The sequence below is a fragment of the Bombina bombina genome, chromosome 1, assembly GCF_027579735.1.
Source record: "Bombina bombina isolate aBomBom1 chromosome 1, aBomBom1.pri, whole genome shotgun sequence".
Classification (NCBI taxonomy): Eukaryota; Metazoa; Chordata; class Amphibia; order Anura; family Bombinatoridae; genus Bombina; species Bombina bombina.
In genome coordinates this window covers 832,560,925-832,578,174 of record NC_069499.1, presented here as the reverse complement: position 1 = coordinate 832,578,174, position 17,250 = coordinate 832,560,925, and the positions used below count along the sequence as shown (strand labels likewise).

Sequence of the window (17,250 nt, the reverse complement as noted above, 5' to 3'; positions counted from 1 at the left end):
AGAGTATATGCTTTCTTTATTAAAAGAAGTGTTAATTACTTTGGATATTGAGGTAACCAGTCCTATTGACGTTCAGTCTAATAAACGTTTAAATGCTGTTTTTAAACCTCCTGTGGTTTCCCCGGGTTTTTTTCCCATTCCTGAGGCTATTTCTGATATGATTTCTAGGGAATGGAATAAGCCAGGTACTTCCTTTATTCCTTCTTCAAGGTTTAAGAGATTGTATCCTTTACCAGCAAAATCTATAGAGTTTTGGGAAAAGATCCCCAAAGTTGATGGGGCTATTTCTACTCTTGCTAAACGTACCACTATTCCTATGTAAGATAGCACTTCCTTTAAGGATCCTTTAGATAGGAAGCTTGAATCTCATCTAAGGAAGGCCTATTTATATTCAGGTCATCTTCTCAGACCTGCTATTTCTTTGGGTGATGTTGCGGCTGCATCAACTTTCTGGTTGGAAAATTTAGCGCAACATGAATTGGATTTTGACATATCTAGCATTGTTCGCTTACTGCAACATGCTAATCATTTTATTTGTGATGCCATTTTTGATATTATCAAAATTGATGTTAGATCCATGTCTTTAACTGTATTAGCTAGAAGAGCTTTGTGGCTTAAATCGTGGAATGCTGATATGACATCTAAATCTAGATTACTATCTCTTTCTTTCCAAGATAATAATTTATTTGGTTCTCAGTTGGATTCTATTATTTCAACTATCACTGGAGGAAAAGGAGTTTTCTCTTGTAAGTTGTATCCAGTCCACGGATCATCCATTACTTGTGGGATATTCTCCTTCCCAACAGGAAGCTGCAAGAGGATCACCCACAGCAGAGCTGTCTATATAGCTCCTCCCCTAACTGCCACTACCAGTCATTCTCTTGCAGCTCTCGACAAGATAGGAAGTAGCTAGAGAGATGTGGTAAATTTATGTAGTTTATCTTCAATCAAAAGTTTATTATTTTCAAATGGTACCGGAGTTGTACTGTTTTAGCCTCAGGCAGAAAGTTGAAGAAGAGTCTGCCTGTGGTTTTTGATGATCTTAGCAGGTTGTAACTAAGATCCATTGCTGTTCTCACACAAAACTGAAGAGATGAGGTAACTTCAGCTGGGGGAATGGCGTGCAGGGTCTCCTGCTATGAGGTATGTGCAGTTTAATTTTTCTAGAGAAATGAATATGCTAGAAAATGCTGTTAATACCGGATTTATTTAAGGTAAGCCTGATTACAGTGATTTAATAACGACTAGTATCATGCTTGCTGTAAAAGGTAGTATTCTTATTACTTTCTCACATTACTGAAAATAAGATAACGTTTGCTGGAAGTGTTTAAACGTTTTTTTCTACATATTGGTGATAAAACTTTATTGGGGCCCAGTTTTTCCACATGGCTGGCTAGATTTTGCCTAGGGTTAGTTTTGTTAGGCCCTCTCACTGTGAGTACAGGTTGGGAGGGGCCTAATTTCAGGCCTAAATTGTGCAGTAGTTTTTGCAGCTTGAGACTTCCAGCTTCCCTGAAGGAGTCCCATGAACACTTAGGACCTCTACAAAGGGTTTTTGTGCCTTCAAAAGTCGTTGTGTGGGCAGGTAGGGCCACAGCAGAGCTGTGGCAGTTTGTTGTGACTGTTAAAAAAACGTTTATATCGTTTTTTTGATCCGGTTTTGAAACTAAGGGGTTAATCATCCATTTGCAAGTGGGTGCAATGCTCTGTTAGTCTATTATACACACTGTAAACATTTCGTAAGATTTACTGCTTTTTATCACTGTTTTTCAATTTCTGACAAAATTTGTTTCTCTTAAAGGCACAGTACCGTTTTTATTTTTTGCTTGTTTACATTTATCAAAGTGTTTTCCAAGCTTGCTGGTCTCATTGCTAGTCTGTTTAAACATGTCTGACATAGAGGAAACTCCTTGTTCATTATGTTTAGAAGCCATTGTGGAACCCCCTCTTAGAATGTGTACCAAATGTACTGATTTTACTTTAAGTTATAAAGATCATATTCTGTCTTTAAAATATTTATCACCAGAGGAAATTGACAAGGGGGAAGTTATGCCGACTAACTCGCCCCACGTGTCAGAACCGTTGACTCCCTCTCAAGGGACTCCCGCTCAAGTGGCGCAAAGTACATCTAGCGCGCCCATGACGTTTACTTTACAAGACATGGCGGCAGTTATGGATCATACCCTTACAGCGGTATTGTCCAAACTACCAGGGTTACAAGGAAAGCGAGACAGCTCTGGGACTAGAAAAAATACAGAGCTCTCTGACGCTTTAGTAGCTATGTCTGATATCCCCTCACAATATGCAGAAGCTGAGGCAGGAGAGCTTCTTTCTGTGGGTGATTTTTCTGACTCAGGGAAGATGCTTCAACCTGATTCTGATATGTCTACATTTAAATTTAAGCTTGAACACCTCTGCGTGTTGCTCAGGGAGGTTTTAGCTACTCTGGATGACTGTGACACCATTATAGTGCCAGAGAAATTATGTAGATTGGATAAATACTATGCAGTGCCTGTTTACACTAATGTTTTTCCAATACCTAAAAGGTTTTCAGAAATTATTACTAAGGAATGGAATAGACCAGGTGTACCGTTCTCTCCCCCTCCTATTTTTAAGAAAATGTTTCCAATAGATGCCGCTACACAGGACTTATGGCAAATGGTCCCTAAGGTGGAGGGAGCAGTTTCTACCCTAGCTAAGCGTACAACTATTCCCGTCGAGGACAGTTGTGCTTTCCTAGATCCAATGGATAAAAAGTTATTGGGTTACCTTAAGAAAATGTTTATTCAACAAGGTTTTATTCTCCAGCCTCTTGCATGCATTGCCCCGGTCACTGCTGCTGCGGCCTTCTGGTTTGAGTCTCTGGAAGAGGCCTTACAGGCAGAAACTCCATTGGATGATATACTTGACAAGCTTAAAGCGCTTAAGCTAGCCAATTCATTTGTTTCTGACGCCGTTGTTCATTTAACCAAACTAACGGCTAAGAACTCAGGTTTTGCTATACAGGCGTGTAGGGCGCTATGGCTTAAATCCTGGTCAGCTGACGTTACTTCAAACTCTAAGCTTCTCAACATTCCCTTCAAGGGGAAGACCCTATTCGGGCCTGGACTGAAGGAGATCATTTCTGATATTACTGGAGGAAAAGGTCATGCCCTTCCTCAGGATAGGTCTAATAAATTAAGGACCAAACAAACTAATTTTCGTGCCTGGAACAAAGGTAAGCAGGACAAGCAGCCTGCTGCTGCCTCTAAGATAGCATGAAAGATCAGCCCCCGATCCGGTAACGGGTCTAGTAGGGGGCAGACTTTCTCTCTTCGCCCAGGCTTGGGCAAGAGATGTCCAGGATTCCTGGGCGTTGGAAATTGTGTCCCAGGGATATCTTCTGGACTTCAAAGCTTCTTCCCCAAATGGAAGATTTCACCTCTCACAATTATCTGCAGACCAGATAAAGAGAGAGGCATTCTTACATTGTGTTCAAGACCTCCTAGTTATGGGAGTGATCCACCCAGTTCCAAAGGAGGAACAGGGGCAAGGCTTCTATTCAAATCTCTTTGTGGTTCCCAAGAAAGAGGGAACCTTCAGACCAATCTTAGATCTCAAGATCCTAAACAAATTTCTCAGGGTCCCATCTTTCAAGATGGAGACTATTCGAACCATCCTACCTATGATCCAGGAGGGTCAATACATGACTACCATGGACTTAAAGGATGCTTATCTTCACATTCCGATACACAAAGAACGCCAGAACGCCAAGCTTCCTTGTTACGGATCCAGGTCCAGGGATCCCAAGGCAGCGCTGATAGATGCTCTAGCAGCGCCTTGGTCCTTCAACCTGGCTTATGTGTTTCCACCGTTTCCTCTGCTCCCTCGTCTGATTGCCAAGATCAAACAGGAGAGAGCATTGGTAATTTTGATAGCACCTGCGTGGCCACGCAGGACTTGGTATTCAGATCTGGTGGACATGTCATCCTTTCCACCATGGACTCTGCCTCTGAGGCAGGACCTTCTACTTCAGGGTCCTTTCAACCATCCAAATCTAATTTCTCTGCGGCTGACTGCTTGGAGATTGAACGCTTGATTTTATCAAAGCGTGGTTTCTCCGAGTCGGTCATTGATACCTTAATACAGGCGCGAAAGCCTGTCACCAGGAAAATTTATCATAAGATATGGTGTAAATATCTTCATTGGTTTGAATCCAAGGGTTACTCATGGAGTAAGGTCAGGATTCCTAGGATATTATCTTTTCTCCAAGAAGGATTGGAGAAGGGTTTGTCAGCTAGTTCCTTAAAAGGACAGATTTCTGCTCTGTCTATTCTTTTGCACAAACGTCTGGCTGAGGTTCCAGACGTGCAGGCGTTTTGTCAGTCTTTAGTCAGAATCAAGCCTGTGTTTAAACCTGTTGCTCTGCCTTGGAGTTTAAATTTAGTTCTTAAGGTTCTTCAAGGGTACCAAACCTGTTTTTTTACCTAAGGTGGTATCTAATAAAAATATCAATCAGGAGATTGTTCTACCGTCACTGTGTCCTAATCCTTCTTCAAAGAAGGAACGTCTTTTACACAATCTTGACGTGGTTCGTGCTTTAAAGTTTTATTTACAAGCTACTAAAGATTTTTGTCAAACATCTGCATTGTTTGTTGTCTACTCTTGACAGAGGAGAGGCCAAAAGGCTTCGGCAACCTCTCTTTCTTTTTGGCTAAGGAGTATAATACGCTTAGCTTATGAGACTGCTGGCCAGCAGCCTCCTGAAAGGATTACTGCTCATTCCACTAGAGCGGTAGCTTTCACATGGGCTTTTAAAAATGAGGCTTCTGTTGAACAGATTTGTAAGGCGGCAACTTGGTCTTCGCTTCATACTTTTTCAAAGTTCTATAAATTTGATACTTTTGCTTCTTCTGAGGCTATTTTTGGGAGAAAGGTCTTGCAGGCAGTGGTGCATTCCGTTTAAGCGCCTGCCTTGTCCCTCCCTTAGCTTTGTTATTGGTATCCCACAAGTAATGGATGATCCGTGGACTGGATACACCTTACAAGAGAAAACATAATTTATGCTTACCTGATAAATTTATTTCTCTTGAGGTGTATCCAGTCCACGGCCCGCCCTGTCATTTTAAGGCAGGTGTTTTTTATTTTTAAACTACAGTCACCACTGCACCCTATAGTTTCTCCTTTCTCTTGCTTGTCTTCGGTCGAATGACTGGTAGTGGCAGTTAGGGGAGGAGCTATATAGACAGCTCTGCTGTGGGTGATCCTCTTGCAGCTTCCTGTTGGGAAGGAGAATATTCCACAAGTAATATATGATCCGTGGACTGGATACACCACAAGAGAAATAAATTGATCAGGTAAGCATAAATTATGTTTTTTTGCCTCAGGATAAAAAAAACCTAAGGGTAAATCTAAGGCTTCTAACTGTTTTCGTTCCTTTCGTCAGATTAAGAAACAAAAACTCAATCTTCCTCCCAAGAAATCTGCTTCTAGTTGGAAGCCTTCCTCAAATTGGAATAAATCCAAGCCATTTAGGTGCGGCCCTCATTCCAGCTCAGCTGGTAGGGGGCAGATTAAGGTTTTTCAAGGATTTTTGGATAAACTCAGTCCAAAAGCATTGGATTCAGAGCATTGTCTCTCAAGGGTATCGAATAGGATTCAAAGTAAGACCTCCTGTGAGAAGATTTTTTCTCTCACACATCCCTGTAAATCCAGTAAAAGCTCAGGCTTTTCTGAAATGTGTTTCAGACCTGGAGTCTTCAGTGGTAATAATGCCAGTTCCTCTTCAGGAACAAGGTTTGGGGTTTTATTCAAACCTATTCATTGTACCAAAGAAAGAAAATTTGTTCAGACCAGTTCTGGATCTGAAAATTTTGAATCGTTCTGTAAGAGTACCAACTTTCAAGATGGTGACTATAAGGACTATTCTGCCTTTTGTTCAGCAAGGACATTATATGTCCACAATAGACTTGCAGGATGCATACCTTCATATTCCGATTCATCCAGAACACTATCAGTTTCTGAGATTCTCTTTTCTAGACAAGCATTACCAATTTGTTGCTCTTCCATTTGGCCTAGCAACAGCTCCAATAATCTTTTCAAAGGTTCTGGGTGCCCTACTATCTGTAATCAAAGAACAGGGTTTTGCGGTGTTTCCTTATTTGGACGATATCTTGGTACTAGCTCAGTCTTTACATACTGCAGAATCTCACACGAATCAACTAGTGTTGTTTCTTCGGAAACATGGTTGGAGGATCAATTTACCAAAAAGTTTCTTGATTCCTCAGACAAGGGTCACCTTTTTAGGTTTCCAGATAGATTCAGTATCCATGACTCTGTCTCTAACAGACAAGAGACGTTTAAAATTGGTCACAGCATGCCGGCACCTTCAGTCTCAGTCATTCCCTTCAGTGGCTATGTGCATGGAAGTTTTAGGTCTCATGACTGCAGCATCGGACGCGATCCCCTTTGCTTGTTTTCACATGAGACCTCTACAGCTTTGCATGCTGAATCAATGGTGCAGGGATTATACAAAGATATCACAATTAATATCCTTGAATCCCAATGTACGACACTCTCTGACATGGTGGATAGATCACCATCGTTTGGTTCAAGGGGCCTCTTTTGTTCTGCCAACCTGGACTGTGATCTCAACAGATGCGAGTCTTTGAGGTTGTGGAGCTGTTTGGGGAGCTCTGAGAGCACAAGGGGTTTGGAGGCCAGATTACCAATAAATATTCTCAGGGCTCTTCAGTCTTGGCCTCTGCTAAAGAGAGAACCGTTCATTTGTTTTCAGACAGACAGTATCACAACCGTGGCTTATGTCAATCATCAGGGTGGGACTCACAGTCCCCAAGCTATGAAAGAAGTATCTCGGATACTTGCTTGGGCGGAATCCAGCTCCTGTCTAATCTCTGCGGTGCATATCCCAGATGTAGACAATTGGTAGGCGGATTGTCTCAGCCGCCAGACTTTACATCCAGGGGAGTGGTCTCTCCATCCAAATGTATTTTCTCAGATTGTTCAGATGTGGGGTCTTCCAGAGATAGATCTCATGGCCTCTCATCTAAACAAGAAACTTCCCAGATACCTAGCCAGGTCCAGGGATGTTCAGGCGGAAGCAGTGGATGCACTGACACTTCCTTGGTGTTATCATCCTGCTAACATCTTCCCGCCTCTAGTTCTCCTTCCAAGAGTGATCTCCAAAATCATCATGGAACAGTCTTCTGTGTTGCTGGTGGCTCCAGCATGGCCACACAGGTTTTGGTATGCGGATCTGGTGCGAATGTACAGTTGCCCGCCTTGGCCACTTCCGTTACTGCTGGACCTACTATCTCAAGATCCGTTTTTCCATCAGGATCTCAAATCATTAAATTTGAAGGTATGGAAATTGAACGTTTAGTTCTAAGTCATAGAGGTTTCTCTGACTCAGTGATTAATACTATGTTACAAGCTCGTAAATCTCTCTAGAAAGATTTATTATAGAGTTTGGAAGACTTACATTTCATGGTGTTCTTCTCATAAATTCTCCTGGCATTCTTTTAGAATTCCTAGAATTTTACAGTTCCTTCAGGATGGTTTGGATAAGGGTTTGTCTGCAAGTTCCTTGAAAGGACAAATCTCCGCTCTTTCTGTCTTATTTCACAGAAAGATTGCTATACTTCCTGATATTCACTGTTTTGTACAGGCTTTAGTTCATATTAAGCCTGTCATTAAATCAATTTCTCCTCCTTGGAGTCTTAATTTGGTTCTAAAGGTGTTACAGGCTCCTCCATTTGAGCCTGTGCATTCTTTGGACATTAAACTACTTTCTTGGAAAGTGTTGTTCCTTTTGGCTGTCTCTTCTGCTAGAAGAGTTTCTGAGCTATCTGCTCTTTCTTGTGAGTCTCCTTTTCTGATTTTTCATCAGGATAAGGCAGTTTTGCAGACTTCTTTTCAATTTTTACCTAAGGTTGTGAATTCTAACAACATTAGTAGAGAAATTGTTGTCCCTTCTTTATGTCCTAATCCTAAGAATTCTTTGGAGAGATCCTTACATTCTTTGGATGTGGTAAGAGCTTTGAAATATTATGTGGAAGCTACTAAAAATTTCAGGAAGACTTCCAGTCTGTTTGTTTTATTTTCTGGTCCTAGGAAAGGTCAGAAAGCTTCTGCTATTTCCTTGGCTTCTTGGTTGAAACTTTTGATTCATCAAGCTTATTTGGAGTCGGGTCAAACCCTGCCTCAGAGAATTACAGCTCATTATGCTAGATCAGTCTCCACTTTGTGGGCTTTTAAGAATGAAGCTTCAGTTGATCAGATTTGCAAAGCATCAACTTGGTCCTCTTTGCATACATTTACTAAATTCTACCATTTTGATGTATTTGCTTCTTCGGAAGAAGTTTTTGGTAGAAAAGTTCTTCAGGAAGCTGTTTCAGTTTGATTCTTCTGCTTTTGATTTAAGTTTTTTTCTTTCAAATATGAAATAAACTTATTTTTTTGGGTTGTGAACTAATATTTTCAGCGAAATATGGCTGTTTTTATTTCTATTCCCTCCCTCTCTAGTGACTCTTGAGTGGAAGACTCCACATCTTGGGTATTGATACCCCATTTCACTAGCTCATGGACTCTTGCCAATTACATGAAAGAAAACATAATTTATGTAAGAACTTACCTGATAAATTCATTTCTTTCATATTGGCAAGAGTCCATGAGGCCCACCCTTTTTATGGTGGTTATGATTTTATGTATAAAGCACAATTATTTCCAAATTTCCTTTGTTGATGCTGTCTACTCCTTTCTTTATCACCCCACTGCTTGGCTATTCGTTAAACTGAATTGTGGGTGTGGTGAGGGGTGTATTTATAGGCATTTTGAGGTTTGGGAAACTTTGCCCCTCCTGGTAGGATTGTATATCCCATATGTCACTAGCTCATGAACTCTTGCCAATATGAAAGAAATGAATTTATCAGGTAAGTTCTTACATAAATTATGTTTTTTTTTTTTTAAAATTACAATAATTTAGAGACAGCTGCCAGTACCTAAGATGGTGGCATAGGTAGAGGGGGGAGGGTTAGAGAGCGATTTGGGGGGGCTCAGGGAGGTTGGGTGGTAAGAGGGGATCCTACACTGCAGAAAGTTTATAATAAAACCCCTTTTATTTTTATACTGGCAGACTTTCTGCCAGTACTTAAGATGGGCAGACCTTTGAGGTGTGGGGGAGGGGAGAGAGCTGTTTGAGAGGGGTCAGGGAGGGATCAGGGGGCGGGATGTGTCAGGTGAGAGGCTGATCTCTACACTAAAGCTAAAATTAACCCTACAAGCTACCTAATTAACCCCTTCACTGATGGACATAATACAAGTGTGGTGTGCAGCAGCATTTAGCGGTGTTCTAATTACCAAAAAGCAATGCCAAATTCATATGTCTGCTTTTTCTGAACAAAGGGGATCCCACAGAAGCATTTACAACCATTTGTGCCATTATTGCACAAGCTGTTTGTAAATAATTTCAGTGAGAAACTTAAAGTTTGTGGGGGAAAAACTTTTTTTCTCTTGTTAAGTGTATTCAGTCCACGGGTCATCCATTACTTATGGGATATATTCCCTCCCCAACAGGAAGTTGCAAGAGGATCACCCAAGCAGAGCTGCTATATAGCTCCTCCCCTCACATGTCATATCCAGTCATTCTCTTGCAACCCTCAACATAGAAGGAGGTCGTTAGAGGAGTGTGGTGTTTTATACTTAATTATTTCTTCAATCAAAAGTTTGTTATTTTTAAATGGCACCGGAGTATGCTGTTTTTTTCTCAGGCAGTATTTAGAAGAAGAAATCTGCCTGCGTTTTCTATGATCTTAGCAGAAGTAACTAAGATCCACTGGCTGTAACTTCAGAAAGGGAATAGCGTGCGGGGTCTCCTGCAAATGAGGTATGTGCAGTAAAATATTTTTCTAAGGAATGGAATTGACTAAGAAAATACTGCTGATACCGAAGTAATGTAAGTACAGCCTTAAATGCAGTGGTAGCGACTGGTATCAGGCTGATTAAATGTATGTGCAGTAATGTAATTTTCTAAGGAATGGAATTTGACTAAGAAAATGCTGCTAATACTGAAAGTAATGTAATGAGCCTTAACTGCAGTAGAAGCGACTGTGAGGTACATTGGTGATAAAACTTATAGGAGCATGAATTTTTCCACATGGCTGACTTATATTTCTGCATAGAAACAGTTAACTGAGGTTTCCCACTGCTGTAATAATGAGTGGGAGGGGCCTATTTTAGCGCTTTTTTGCGCAGTAAAAATTCAGTCACAGTCTTCCTGCTTCTTCCTGCATGACCCAGGACGTCTCTAGAGAGCTCAGAGGTTTTCAAAAGTCATTTTGAGGGAGGTAATCAGTCACAGCAGACCTGTGACAGTGTGTTTGACTGTGTTAAAAACGTTTATTTGCATATTGATTATCCGTTTTTGGGTATTAAGGGGTTAATCATCCATTTGCTAGTGGGTGCAATGCTCTGCTAAACTAATATATTTACTGTGAAAATTTGGTTGCTATAACAGATTTAGTTCATTGTTATTTCAACTGTGACAGTTTTTTTGTGCTTCTTTAAGGCGCAGTAGCGTTTTTTATATTGCTTGTAAATTTATTTTAAAGCATTTTCCAAGCTTGCTAGTCTCATTGCTAGTCTGTTTAAACATGTCTGACACAGATGAATCTGTTTGTTCACTATGTTTGAAGGCCAATGTGGAGCCCCATAGAAATATGTGTACTAAATGTATTGATGTCACTTTAAATAATAAAAGTCAGTTTTTATCTGTAAAGGAATTATCACCAGACGAGGGGGAAGTTATGCCGACTAACTCTCCTCACGTGTCAGTACCTTCGCATCCCGCTCAGGAGGCGCGTGAGATTGTGGCGCCAAGTACATCAGTGACGCCCATACAAATCACGTTAGAAGACATGGCTACTATTATGAATAATACCCTGACAGTGTTATCTAAATTGCCAGAATTAAGAGGCAAGCGCGATAGCTCTGGGATAAGGACAGAGCGCGCTGGTGATATGAGAGCCATGTCTGATACTGCGTCACAGTTGGCAGAACATGAGGACGGAGAGCTTCATTCTGTGGGTGACGGATCTGATCCGGGGAAGCCAGATTCAGAGATCTCTAATTTTAAATTTAAGCTAGAGAACCTCCGTGTATTGCTTGGAGAGGTTTTAGCGGCTCTGAATGACTGTAACACAGTTGCAATTCCAGAGAAAATGTGTAGGCTGGATAGATACTATGCGGTGCCGGTGTGTACTGACGTTTTTCCTATACCTAAAAGGCTTACAGAAATTATTAGCAAGGAGTGGGATAGACCCGATGTGCCCTTTTCCCCACCTCCTATATTTAGGAAAATGTTTCCAATAGACGCCACTACACGGGAATTATGGCAGACGGTCCCTAAGGTGGAGGGAGCAGTTTGTATTTTAGCTAAGCGTACCACTATCCCGGTGGAGGATAGTTGTGCTTTTTCGGATCCAATGGATAAAAAATTAGAAGGTTACCTTAAGAAAATGTTTGTTCAACAAGGTTTTATCTTACAGCCCCTTGCATGCATTGCGCCTGTCACTGCTGCTGCGGCATTCTGGTTTGAGTCTCTAGAAGAGGCCATTCGCACAGCTCCATTGGATGAAATTATGGACAAGCTTAAAGCACTTAAGCTGGCTAATGCATTTGTTTCTGATGCCATTGTACATTTAACTAAACTAACGGCTAAGAAATCCGGATTCGCCATCCAGGCGCGCAGAGCGCTATGGCTTAAATCCTGGTCAGCTGACGTGACTTCTAAATCTAAATTGCTTAATATTCCTTTCAAAGGGCAGACCTTATTCGGGCCCGGTTTGAAAGAAATTATCGCTGACATTACTGGAGGTAAGGGTCATACTCTTCCTCAGGACAGGGCCAAATCAAAGGCCAAACAGTCTAATTTTCGTGCCTTTCGAAACTTCAAGGCAGGAGCAGCATCAACTTCCTCCGCTCCAAAACAGGAAGGAACTGTTGCTCGTTACAGACAGGCCTGGAAAACTAACCAGTCCTGGAACAAGGGCAAGCAGGCCAGAAAACCTACTACTGCCCCTAAGACAGCATGAAGAGAAGGCCCCCTATCCGGAAACGGATCTAGTGGGGGGCAGACTTTCTCTCTTCGCCCAGGCGTGGGCAAGAGATGTCCAGGATCCCTGGGCGTTGGAGATTATATCTCAGGGATATCTTCTGGACTTCAAAGCTTCTCCTCCACAAGGGAGATTTCATCTTTCAAGGTTATCAGCAAACCAAATAAAGAAAGAGGCATTTCTACGCTGTGTACAAGACCTCATAGTAATGGGGGTGATCCACCCAGTTCCGAGGACGGAACAAGGGCAAGGATTTTACTCAAATCTGTTTGTGGTTCCCAAGAAAGAGGGAACCTTCAGACCAATCTTGGACCTAAAAATCTTAAACAAATTCCTAAGAGTTCCATCATTCAAAATGGAAACTATTCGAACCATCCTACCCATGATCCAAGAGGGTCAGTATATGACCACAGTGGACTTAAAGGATGCCTACCTTCACATACCGATTCACAAAGATCATTATCGGTACCTAAGATTTGCCTTTCTAGACAGGCATTACCAGTTTGTAGCTCTTCCCTTCGGGTTAGCTACGGCCCCGAGAATTTTTACAAAGGTTCTGGGCTCACTTCTGGCGGTGCTAAGACCGCGAGGCATAGCGGTGGCTCCGTACCTAGACGACATTCTGATACAAGCGTCAAGTTTTCAAATTGCCAAGTCTCATACAGAGATAGTTCTGGCATTTCTGAGGTCGCATGGGTGGAAGGTGAACGTGGAAAAGAGTTCTCTATTACCACTCACAAGGGTTCCCTTCCTAGGGACTCTTATAGATTCTGTAGAGATGAAAATTTACTGACGGAGTCCAGGTTATCAAAACTTCTAAATGCTTGCCGTGTCCTTCATTCCATTCCACGCCCGTCAGTAGCTCAGTGCATGGAAGTAATCGGCTTAATGGTAGCGGCAATGGACATAGTACCATTTGCGTGCCTGCATCTCAGACCGCTGCAATTATGCATGCTAAGTCAGTGGAATGGGGATTACTCAGATTTGTCCCCTCTACTAAATCTGGATCAAGAGACCAGAGATTCTCTTCTCTGGTGGCTTTCTCTGGTCCATCTGTCCAAAGGGATGACCTTTCGCAGGCCAGATTGGACGATTGTAACAACAGATGCCAGCCTTCTAGGTTGGGGCGCAGTCTGGAACTCCCTGAAGGCTCAGGGATCGTTGACTCAGGAGGAGAAACTCCTCCCAATAAATATTCTGGAGTTAAGAGCAATATTCAATGCTCTTCTAGCTTGGCCTCAGTTAGCAACACTGAGGTTCATCAGATTTCAGTCGGACAACATCACGACTGTGGCTTACATCAACCATCAAGGGGGAACCAGGAGTTCCCTAGCGATGTTAGAAGTCTCAAAGATAATTCGCTGGGCAGAGTCTCACTCTTGCCACCTGTCAGCGATCTACATCCCAGACGTGGAGAACTGGGAGGCGGACTTTCTAAGTCACCAGACTTTTCATCCGGGGGAGTGGGAACTTCATCTGGAGGTCTTCGCTCAACTGATTCATCGTTGGGGCAAACCAGAACTGGATCTCATGGCGTCTCGCCAGAACGCCAAGCTTCCTTGTTACGGATCCAGGTCCAGGGACCCGGGAGCGGCGCTGATAGATGCTCTAGCAGCCCCTTGGGTTTTCAACATGGCTTATGTGTTTCCACCATTTCCGCTGCTACCTCGACTGATTGCCAAGATCAAACAAGAGAGAGCATCGGTGATTCTGATAGCGCCTGCGTGGCCACGCAGGACCTGGTATGCAGACCTAGTGGACATGTCGTTCTGTCCACCATGGTCTCTGCCTCTGAGGCAGGACCTTCTAATTCAGGGTCCTTTCAACCATCCAAATCTAATTTCTCTGAGGCTGACTGCATGGAGATTGAACGCTTGATCCTATCAAAGCGTGGCTTCTCGGAGTCGGTTATTGATACCTTAATACAGGCTCGGAAACCTGTTACCAGAAAAATTTACCATAAAATATGGCGTAAATATTTATATTGGTGCGAATCCAAGAGTTACTCATGGAGTAAGGTTAGGATTCCTAGGATATTGTCTTTTCTACAAGAGGGTTTAGAAAAGGGCTTATCTGTTAGTTCGTTAAAGGGACAGATTTCTGCTCTGTCTATTCTTTTACACAAACGTCTGGCAGAAGTTCCAGACGTTCAGGCTTTGGCTAGGATTAAGCCTGTGTTTAAGACTGTTGCTCCGCCGTGGAGCTTAAACTTAGTTCTTAAAGTTCTTCAAGGTGTTCCATTTGAACCCCTTCATTCCATTGATATTAAGCTGTTATCTTGGAAAGTTCTGTTTTTGATGGCTATTTCCTCAGCTCGAAGAGTCTCTGAGTTATCTGCCTTACATTGTGATTCTCCTTATCTGATTTTCCATTCAGACAAGGTAGTTCTGCGTACTAAACCTAGGTTCTTACCTAAGGTAGTTTCTAACAGGAATATCAATCAAGAGATTGTTGTTCCATCATTATGTCCTAACCCTTCTTCAAAGAAGGAACGACTTTTGCATAATCTGGACGTAGTCCATGCCCTGAAGTTCTATTTACAGGCAACTAAAGATTTTCGTCAAACTTCTTCCCTGTTTGTCGTTTATTCTGGTCAGAGGAGAGGTCAAAAAGCTTCGGCTACCTCTCTCTCCTTTTGGCTTCGTAGCATAATACGTTTAGCCTATGAGACTGCTGGACAGCAGCCTCCTGAAAGAATTACAGCTCATTCCACTAGAGCTGTGGCTTCCACCTGGGCCTTTAAGAATGAGGCCTCTGTTGAACAGATTTGCAAGGCTGCGACTTGGTCTTCACTTCATACCTTTTCAAAATTTTACAAATTTGACACTTTTGCTTCTTCGGAGGCTGTTTTTGGGAGAAAGGTTCTTACAGGCAGTGGTTCCTTCCGTTTAAAGTTCCTGCCTTGTCCCTCCCATCATCCGTGTACTTTAGGTTTGGTATTGGTATCCCATAAGTAAAGGATGACCCGTGGACTGAATACACTTAACAAGAGAAAACATAATTTATGCTTACCTGATAAATTTATTTCTCTTGTAGTGTATTCAGTCCACGGCCCGCCCTGTCTTTTTCTGAGGCAGATCTAAATTTTAATTAAAACTCCAGTCACCACTGCACCCTATTGTTTCTCCTTTCTTGTCTTGTTTCGGTCGAATTACTGGATATGACATGTGAGGGGAGGAGCTATATAGCAGCTCTGCTTGGGTGATCCTCTTGCAACTTCCTGTTGGGGAGGGAATATATCCCATAAGTAATGGATGACCCGTGGACTGAATACACTACAAGAGAAATAAATTTATCAGGTAAGCATAAATTATGTTTTTTTATTTGATCGCATTTGGCGGTGAAATGGTGGCATGAAATATACCAAAATGGGCTTAGATCAATAATTTGGGTTGTCTACTAAAATAATATATACACATGTGAAGGGTTAATCAGGGATTCCTGACAGATATCAGTGTTACAATGTAACTATCGCTAATTTTGAAAAAAAAATGGTTTGGAAATAGCAAAGTGCTACTTGTACTTATTGCCCTATAACTAAGAACATGTAAACATTGGGTATTTCTAACCTCAGAACAAAATTTAGAAACTGGGTGTTTTTTGGTGGTTGTAGGTGTGAAACAGATTTTGGTGGTCAAAGTTAGAAAAAGGTTTTTTTTGTTTTTTTTTTCAATTTCTTTTATCATATTTTATCATTTTTATGTGTGGATACAGTAAATGAGTAAGAGGAAAATTACAGCTAAACACAAACACCCTCAGAAATGTAAAAACAGTCCTGGTTGTTAACGGTAAGAAAATTAGCTGCTCAGTAGCTGCTGATTGGTTTGCTTTTATTCAGGTAACATTGGCATGATACTTTTCTGTCCATTCGCACATGGGAAGGGGATAATTCACCTGGTAAATGTCAGGTAGGATACTGGAGGAAAGGAGATTTAATCTCCAGCAACATAAACATGTTTTCACTGTAAGAGCAATCAAATTGTGGAACTCATACCTGAGGAGGTAATAAATGCCAATACCTTAGATACATTTAAAAATGGTTTGGATACATGTCTGGCTAGAAACAGAATTCAGGGATATGATTGCTTGTGTTATCAATGGGTCACCTTTTTTAATGGAATTAATTTAAGATCAACTGGAGATTTTATTGTAAGTATATTAAGATTTGTATAGTTTGAACTTGATGGACTTCTGTATTTTCTTGTCAACCCCATCTATGTATGTATTTAGAAATGTCTGTTTTTATTATATAATTTGTTTATTTTAGTGCAAAAGTATAAATGCACAAATTCCCCTCACTACGTTGACAAAATTATAATCCTTTACTCTGTGTTCACTGCAAGTTGATATTTGTAAATGGACTCCAAAGTCGTACTGTGTTTTCTACAGTAGATACATTGTTCACATTAATGCTGGGAGTCTTTTTTTTAATTTTCTTTTCTCTCTATCAGATCTATGAAAATTTATACACCTGGACGGAAGGATCAGGTAGATCCTGGAACTCCACGTCGTACACCTGCTCGTTTTGGACTTTGAAAAAATGTATATTACAACTCTTGTGATCTGTACTTTTGATACATTTATGAATCATTACATGAACTGACTTCTGGATGTTGTGTGTAAACTTGGGCCTTCTGCTCTTTTTGATGTTGTAAAATTAAATGCCATTTTTATGCAGTAATAAACAAGTCTTAGGTTTTATTAGGATGTAAAATATTCAATGTGATCTGTCTGTGTTGTTGACTTGAAGGCAACTTAAAAACCAAATTAAGTAGAATTTAACAATGTTGATTGGATAAAGCCCATCTGGCTTTCCTTTGTTCCCCAGACGTTACTGGTGAGGGTTATAGCCAAAACACATCAAGAGTTTAAGGGATGGACTGTTCTGTTACATGGAATTAGTGAATATTTCTCAGTTAATGACCAAGCTGTGCTCTGCCCATTTCAACTGCTATCATTGTAAGCTGCTGTGACGGATACCCCGGCTACCCCTACTGGGTAGCTCCGCCTAACAGGTCCTTCTTCCTCCCTGGTGACTCCAGCTATGTAGCCCAAGAAAATGATTCTAGCAGGAGCCCACCTAAATGACTAGACAGACTAGCATTCAGGTGAAGTAAGAACTGCTTTATTTCACAGAAAA

The 17,250-nt window shown here is 41.5% G+C and overlaps 1 protein-coding gene across 2 annotated transcripts in view; it reads left to right on the top strand.

The window, feature by feature from the left end:
- DHX38 (DEAH-box helicase 38) overlaps nt 1–16,798 on the top strand; it is a 757,289-nt gene extending 740,491 nt beyond the window's left edge. For both annotated transcript variants that reach the window (XR_008400173.1, XM_053699448.1), the window contains one exon: nt 16,562–16,798. Coding sequence is in view for 1 of the 2 variants with exons in the window: in XM_053699448.1 (XP_053555423.1) it covers nt 16,562–16,646 (85 nt within the window). In the remaining variant the exon portion in view is untranslated. The remainder of the gene's footprint in view (nt 1–16,561) is intronic.
- The last annotated feature ends 452 nt before the right edge of the window (nt 16,799–17,250 follow it).